Raw genomic sequence first — 8548 nt, 5'->3', positions numbered from 1 at the left:
TCACGAATTTAAAGGCTGCTATTGGACTATTAAAGTAAACGTCATATTGTGCGACTACGCATTACTTTACGGAGAGTTTACAAACTACTAACTAGTAGCTAAGTTCAGCCTTAAGACTACATGGTGCAACCGAATAACATACAGATTAAGTTACAAACTAGCTAGTAGTTACTAAGCCTCTAGTGTGGACTTTACGTTCACATTTAAGAAAGAACTTACGAATGGCTGGTGCAACCTTACCTGGTTGCATTCTGTAGCTTGTTCTGTAAGCCTACTTTTTTTTACATTGCTTTCTTTTCACTTTTTTGTTTGCACATATTGCTTTGTTTTATAAATTAAAACATTATATAATGTATCTTATAATGTAAAGCTAAAAGTGTAACTAAAAAACATTATCTATAGTCTGTCTTTGAACAATTTCATTGTAAGTTTTAAGTGTCTGTAATTTGCTCATGATGATTGAAACTGCAGATTGTATGTATCCCTAAACGTGTACATTTGTATGGTCTCAGATTGACAAATCAACAGTAGTTACAATGGATGACAACTCTCTGGAGAGATTCCTGCCTGCCATAGGTGATAGGGTTGCCCTAAGGAATTACTGTGGCGGCAACAGCAACTATGAAAAACAATCTAGAAAACTAAATCTTCTAGAAAAACTAAGGAAGAAAATGAAACTTGGACATGCCTCAAACATTTCAGAGGACACAAGTGAAGAGACGGGAAGTGGAACCAGAGGAAAGTTACTGATTGGAAACAAAAATGCTTGTAAAAACAGAAGACGGATCGAAATTGGATGGCTACACAATGGAAAGCAAGTTCGAGCCAGATGTGGTGGCGGGACAAGAAAGGTGACTGTTCAGAAAACTATGTGTTGTGATGACCTCATCAATCTGGGAAAGGAGCTTTTTTTCCCTAAGGGTCAGTCAAAGAAAGGCCCAGAAGCCAATTTCTCTTTCAAGATATATGATTTTCAAGAATGTGAAATGTCACATGATATCACAGTTGGAGAACTGTACGAATCCGCTAAACTGGGAGTACTAAGATTCTACTTGGCAACATTTGAGCTTGAAGAATCTGATGCTTCTGAAGATACTCATAGTTCAGACACCCCATCCGAACAAAAGGATGATTGTTACATAACGGGGGAGACCTATTTCTCATCTGATGATGAAATACACTTTGGCCCAATGCCAATGGAGTCTCCTAACTACACTTCTGACGATACTCTTCCCATTGGTTCATCTCAAGAAGAGATACCATCCACGTCTCAAGAGGAGAGACCATCAATGTCTCAAGAAGAAATGCCATCTACATCAAGAGAGGTATCACATTTGATAACCCATCAAGAATCTGCTCCAAAGGTGCTGAGACTGTGTCGTGTCAACATTGTTCATGATATGGTAGAAAAGTTTAAAGATGCCAGTGTTGTGGAGGCCAACCTGTAGATTTTCTTTGTTGATGAATGTGGCATTGATGCCTCAGGTGTTGCCCGGGATGCATACTCTGGTTTTTGGGAAGCTTTTTTTCTAAATTGTGCAGATGGAGAAATTGATTATGTCCCAGCACTTCAGCCTGAGTACGGAAAAGAAGAATGGGAAGCAGTAGGCAGAATTCTTCTAAAAGGATACAAAGATCATGGATTCTTTCCAGTGAAGCTGTCGTTGGCCTTTGTAGTCTGTCTTCTTCATGGGGAATCCAAAGTGACACCAGACATGCTGATTGAATCTTTTTTGAGGTATGTAATATTGTTACCAGTTTTACAAGTGAATGGTATGATAGATATTTGTTAATAATCATTTTAAAACTTTTTCGTACAAGGTTTGTCACTCAATTTGAGAAGGACATAATCACATCTGTGCTAGAAGGACGAGAGTATGACAGGGATGACCTACTCGACCTGCTTTCCAGAATGGGTGGACACACTGTACCTGACAGAGATGCCATAAAAGACACCATCATACAGACAGCGCACAAACAATTAATACAAGAGCCTATGTATGCTCTTAAGATGATGGCTGGAAGTGCTCAATCTACTTTGAAAGGTTTCCTTCCTAAAGTGGCTGCAATTTCAGCCCTTTATGAAGCAAAAATTCCAACAGCAAATGGCATCATTGCGCTGCTTAGAGCCGATGAGAAACAACCTGCTCACAGCAAAACAATGCAGTTTCTGAAGCTGTTCATTCGCTCACTTGATCGAGAAAAGTTACAAAAATTTCTGCGCTTCACCACTGGTGCTGATATTATATGTGTTGTACATATTGATGTAGAGTTTACAGATCTGAAGGGTTTACTGAGGTGTCCAGTGGCGCATACATGTGGTCCGTTGTTACAGATACCCTGCACATACAGTACCTACTCAGAATTTCGTAGGGAGTTTGGGAGTGTCTTGGATTCAAACTACTTGAAGATGGATCTGTTATAAAGGTGACCGTATGTTGTAAAGTAAATGATACATGTGTTTAGTTAAAAACAAGGTTCTGAAATGTTCTTATGACAACAGTGAGACAATCAGTCTTCCATTTAAAATACAGTATTCATTTGTTTTATTTGGGACAAACATAGAAGTGACCAAACTAGTCTGTTTTGATAATCATACATTGTAGTAATCTTTATTTGTTCAGCTTACACATTTAAGTGTTTACATTTACAAGTCATAGTAAGGTCGATGTGGTAACAGTCCCATGTGATTCAGTTTTAATATGGTCTGTTGAAAACCAGTTGTTCCTAGAAATTTCGAAGTGTTACAAATTATTTTAACTGGAAAAAGAGATGGCCTGCCTGCAATGTTATTTAAAGTGATGGTCATTTTGGAACTGGTTCTAATTTCCTGTAGCTACATTTGCATTTAAAGACTGTTCTGACTGAATAAGTCTTAAATGTCTACAGTGCATCTTTGTTAAATAAACATTGTAATGCTATTCTTAAAGCAGTCTTATTTGATAATGTGTGCATTATACCTTTAAAGAACTACAACATTCAGATGTTTTAACTTTAATTGATGTTTTATGTTTATAAAACATATTTTTTAAGTCTTTTTTAAAACTTTCTTGATATAGACTTTATAACAGAAGTAATCAAAAATACATTGTGAAGTATGGTAGAATATGGCTATACGGCAGCTTTTAAAACCTAAATCTCATGTTCCTACTCATACTTCAAATCGTAATTGATTACAGGCTTTCAATCCCAAAGATATAAATTACAGCATAAGTAGCATCTCTTGCCTAAGCCTTAAATAAAGCTCTCTGCCACTCTTTGCATCCTCTGGGACAATGAAATTAAGTTCTTCCATTATCAGGCAACAGAGTTCAAAAACTGTGTCGTCACACGGATGAGTCGGCGTTACACACTCTTCTTGGCAGTTTTGAACGTCGGCGGGGTCACTGTGAAAGATATGATCTGCAGATCCGTACAGATGAGGAGCCATATACATTACGGTCGGTCGTCCATGCGGTGCAATGGTATTCCGTTGTGTTCTTATCCGATGTGCATTCCACATCTGAGCAAACTCATCGAGCTCCACCTAAAATATGGTCGAAACACAAATAGTCTACATAAAAATATGGGTAAAATAAATACGAAGACATAACAGAATATGTGCATGCATGGTTTGCATATGACGTCACGGCACTGCGCGAAGTGCCGATGGAGGGCAGGAAATGATTCATTTTATCCATAGGAATTCACTATAACAAACTCAAAATACCTATGTTTTGCGTTTTTTCTACTGGCCCAGTCGGGCAAGTGATTCCAATTTTTACTAGCCCTGAAAGGCCAGTAAATGTCGAGCCCTGCTTCCTTATGTCGAGCCCTGCTTTTTATTAAAAACAGGCTTACATAAAAGAACAGGCTTCTTTTACTGTATTTTGGATCAAATCAATGCAGGCTTGGTGAACAGAAAAGACTTTTGAACAGTAGTGTACGTCCAACAGAATAATTCTATCATTATTTACCAATGTATCTTACTATTTTCCCTAAAAACAACTGGATGATTGACACTTTGTGATAACAATGTTTGTACCAAAAGACTTGTTTTAAATGCAAGAAACTAGTTTATTAGATATTAAAAATACAAATTGTGACAAGACCAGATGTTAGTCTGTGTGTTAGTGTTGTGGGGATTTTTCAACGATTTCAGTGCAGTTTAAATAGTTACGTCCAGTAGGCGGCAAGGGACTGTTATGAGTGAGTGCTTTATTCAGGAACTAACTGTATGCTATCAATATGTCAATCATAGCTATTTCAAGAGTGAATCCCGCATTTATATGCCGATGTAATTCCCGAAACTTTGCAGCGTGTATGTGGCAGTTGGTCTTAGCAGCATGAAAAACAAGTTTTATACAATTCTGAATGGATTAATTTATATATAGCACAGAAACCGCACAAGGAGCACTCACTTTATAATCTCTAGCTCCCCAGAACCAGGCCTAATAATAATTTACGCAAGGAATACAAAAGTCCCGACATAGAGTTGATAAATATAGTGGATAGATATATATATAGAGAGAGAAAATTACCCTTAATAATAATACAAGCTTCCTCTTCCCGAATTCATGCAACGATGTGGGGCGTTTAAAAATTAAAGAGATATGACAACTAGCCCATAAACAAACGTAATATAAATTATTGTAAATAATTAATTCACGAAATTTGCCATATCCATTGCATGAATTTAATCACATTTGTCATTATCATTTTTACTCAAATAAAAATATCTGAAGGACCCCCTATGTCTATTTTTGACTTCTTATGGGGTCCATAATGCCTTATGGGGAGTCCCGGATCCCCCCAGCCCCCTTCAATTCGAGCACTGATATCAGTGATAAACAAATATATTTATTTTGGTTTTCCGTGGCTGTTGTTTTGGTACGTTAAGCTGTTTCCTTATAATGGACTTCTATGGGGAAGAAACGCTTAACGCGAGATTTTTCACTTTCTCCATTTAATAAGGGCTCGTTCTTTTAACGGAAGCTAGTATTCATTACAAGTAAGGTTTGACATAAATTTGGCCATACCTAGTCGTTGTTCAGGTCGTTAAACATAGGTACTTAGAGTTTGTGACAGTGAATTCCTATGGAGGAAAATCACTTGCTGCCCTCCAGCCGCGCATCGCAAAAACCATGTGACTGCACATAACATTTGTTGATTGTTTCATAAAGCGTTAACGTTACCTGTAAAATTCCCATGAAGCAAAACTGCACAAGTGATCGATCAAGGAAATCCCCAGTAAAATATCCTTCTTCTTTCAGAGTCTGAAAGAAATTCATCCAAAAATGAACGTTTTGCTTGCGCATTGTACTCCAAAAGCTTTCAATCCTTTGGTTGTGGTTACTTGAACCGTATATGAAACTGCGGTGGTAGGAAAAGTCATCTGTAGCATCACGTCGAAGGAACATCTGCATCTGTTCAACACCGACGTTCTCTGTTCCCCGATCAGCACGGATCCTTCGAGGGCATCCTCGCCTTTCTTTTACGGCTTGAATGTAGTATGCTGAAATGACCTTCGGGTCGCTGTTTGTAGAATACACTTTTAACCACATCAGATGCCGTGAAAAACAGTCGATACATCCATTTATGCAGAGGCCGTAAGGTTTTAATTTATCATAAGAATCGAGATGCCACATGAAATTTGGCCCTGGATTGTGGTATCTCCTCAGTCGTAGTTTTCGCGCTCGCCGGTATGCTACTCCAACTGGATCCAAAACACTTAAGAGCAGTCTGACCGTTTCCCTTTGCACAACAAGTCCCTCCTGAATGCACTTCAGGTGCATCGTCCTGTATCCTAGCATCTGGCCCGATGTTTCAAGTTGCTGTATAATAAAGCAAGCGACATCTGACACGTCAGTAAAGTCCTTTCTTCTGCAAAGCCTGTTCTTCCTTAGTATCGATTGAAGCGTTCTAAGACACATTATTATGCCGTGCTGATGGCTAATAACCTCCAGAATCTCCCTTTGCTGTAAACCCAAATAAAAATAAAAACCTACAATCCGATTAAGATCCATTATAAACAATCTATAATAAATGTCTAGAGCAGCACTTCTGGTGCAGTAGGACCTTAAACATATACCCCATGTATATGCCTGATGTAAATTAATGATAATGTAAGAACGGCTACAATACAGTGCAAGCCAAAAAGATGTTCAAGTGCTACAATATAAAACTAATTAATAGACGTTTATAGTGTACAATTATTGAGAAATTTTGAGCACTATGATGATGTTTAACATCAGGTCGAGAGCTCCCCCTGTATTACACTGCCCTCTAGTGTCCGATCGGCTACCACTGGTGTGTGATCTGAGAACGCGCAAGTATGGATAACCAGCTTTTAGATATGACTCATTTAACGGTCTTTTCAAGCACGTTGTGCGTTTATACGTCACGTGGCACATACACTAAATGAAACATAAATGAATGAATAGAGATCTAACACAATTGTCCTCTATTGTGTCAGCACAGCAGCAAAGTAAAAGCGTCTGTCATGAAACGCCACTAACTCCGGTATCAAGGAGTTGACATAAAGAGATGTTATTTCGTTTTAACGGATTAGTATTTCGTTCTAACGGATTAGTATTTCGTTCTAACGGATTAGTATTTCGTTTTAACGGATTAGTATTTCGTTTTAACGGATTAGTATTTCGTTCTAACGGATTAGTATTTCGTTCTAACGGATTAGTATTTCGTTCTAACGGATTAGTATTTCGTTGTTCCGAGGCCTCTGCCAGAAAACTCAGCTGCTCTTTCTTTTCCCTCAAATCTTTTCTTCGGCTTCGCGTCTCTCCTCGCCCTTTTGAAGTGGCTCTAGACTCGCGAGACTCCAGTATCTGACAAACAGCCAGAGATAGCGTCAGATTCCTCTCCGCAGAGGGCTGCCTCTCGCAGAGAGCTTTACAAGAACGCTGTCACAAAGGCAACCTTCTCTGGGCCTGCGATAGAGTCATGAGAATCCGTGCGATACTCCTCAAAAAGCTGATCAAATAATGCACGCTGTGTTCTTCGAATGGTGAGCCCAATTTGTACGGAAAAATATTAGCTTTCTGTGACAGCGTGTGTAGGGGAAGATGTGAAATCTTTTTGAAGCCCGCGTGTGCGTTTCTGTTTTTCTGCACGAAACTCGGGTGTAATTGGGTGGGGGGGGGGGAGCTGGCACACATGTTTAATTTGGCTGGAGTTTGGGGGTCTGCAGATAGCTTGGGTGACTTTTTCTAATCATTTCTGGCCCACCTCCAAGGACAGTGGTGGAATATTGATTCGCATGCTTTTGATTTGGCTAAACAATCCCATGCGGCACACAATAAGGTGAAGCATAATAAGCGATAAGGTTTTTCTGGAAATGTGTTCAAGCTGTCTTGTGGTATTTCATCAATTGTTTCTTCATGTGGAACCGACCCACAGAGCTCTGCACCTCAAACACTGCACCGCCGCTCTGCGCAAAGAGGACGGTTTGTTTGCATCTGTGTTTATTTAAGATTTGTTGGAACGGCTCGGCTGAGAAATGTCTCTCCTTTTTCTCCCCGTCTTTCTCTTCAAGGCGCATCACCGTCGCCTGTGTTTTCACACCAAAGGAATTCCAGAAGAAACGCGGTGCATTTTTAGAGACCTGGAGATTCTTGCTTCTATTTTAACTTGTCTGTTGATGAAAAGTGACGTTTGGGATGCCGATGTACTGTATGTGTGTGTCTTCAGCAGCTTTTTGAAAACTGCACGCGGTGGAGAAAGTGCAGGGAAACTGCATTAAAGGAACATTTGAGAGTAAGCTGGTCTGGACACCGGCCTTATAATATGATACTGATCTTTTTCATATTTGAATCAAGAGCATTAGAAATGCTTAAGGGGCATTCTCAGGAAATGCTGCTGTTTGTGTTGAAGCTCTCTCATTTGTAAGTCACTTTGGATAAAACCTTCTGCTAAATGAATAATCGTAATGTAATGTAAGTGTTTGTGAAGTCTACATTTGATATATTTTTTACTCCTTATTTAAATTTTTTGGTGACACTTTTATTTTACGGTGTCCCTGTTACAAGTATTTACTATAAATTGTGAATAATGACACGTAACTAACCCTAAACCACACCCTAATTCTAACCCTATAATAAAATTATTAATACTTGGTACTTAAATATATGATTACACCATAACACAAGACACTTTAAATAAAGTGTAACCAATTTTTGTAATATATACTGTATATATATATTTTTATTAATTAATCATTAAATTTAGTTTAATTATATTGTTTATTCTGTATACCCATTAAAATGTAATGATGTCTACGCACTAGTATTTCTATTCCAATAACAAAATGTCATTTAAAAGACAAAGACAAGTTTTTTTATGTTTTATTAGACACTTAACTGCTAATTATTTCACTATTTAGGCTAAATCACAGGAAAGAAATATGGCTATTCTGAGACATGAGAACCAATATGTGAAGCCGGCATGCCACCATTATGCATGTAGGTTTCTCATCTCTATATATTCTATATACAGTATATATATACAGTACATATATATATATTATATATATATATATATATATTAATAATAT

The 8548-nt window shown here is 38.2% G+C and overlaps 2 protein-coding genes across 2 annotated transcripts; one reads left to right on the top strand and one right to left on the bottom strand.

The window, feature by feature from the left end:
- The first annotated feature begins 480 nt into the window (after positions 1-480).
- LOC130562169 (uncharacterized) lies at positions 481-2338 on the top strand. The gene is made up of 2 exons (XM_057347044.1): positions 481-1738; positions 1822-2338. The coding sequence occupies exon 1, from the start codon at positions 537-539 to the stop codon at positions 1446-1448; it is 912 nt and encodes a 303-aa protein (XP_057203027.1). The 5' UTR covers positions 481-536; the 3' UTR covers positions 1449-1738; positions 1822-2338.
- Positions 2339-2794: 456 nt separating this feature from the next.
- On the bottom strand, positions 2795-5546 carry LOC130562244 (uncharacterized). Its single transcript, XM_057347142.1, has 2 exons — positions 5175-5546; positions 2795-3526 (listed from the first exon to the last, which is right to left on the bottom strand). The coding sequence occupies exons 1-2, from the start codon at positions 5541-5543 to the stop codon at positions 3203-3205; spliced, it is 693 nt and encodes a 230-aa protein (XP_057203125.1). The 5' UTR covers positions 5544-5546; the 3' UTR covers positions 2795-3202.
- Positions 5547-8548: the final 3002 nt, after the last annotated feature.

Source organism: Triplophysa rosa, linkage group LG11 (assembly GCF_024868665.1).
Source record: "Triplophysa rosa linkage group LG11, Trosa_1v2, whole genome shotgun sequence".
Taxonomy (NCBI): Eukaryota; Metazoa; Chordata; class Actinopteri; order Cypriniformes; family Nemacheilidae; genus Triplophysa; species Triplophysa rosa.
The sequence above is the reverse complement of the archived record's forward strand: the minus strand, read 5'-3'. Positions and strand labels throughout refer to the sequence as shown.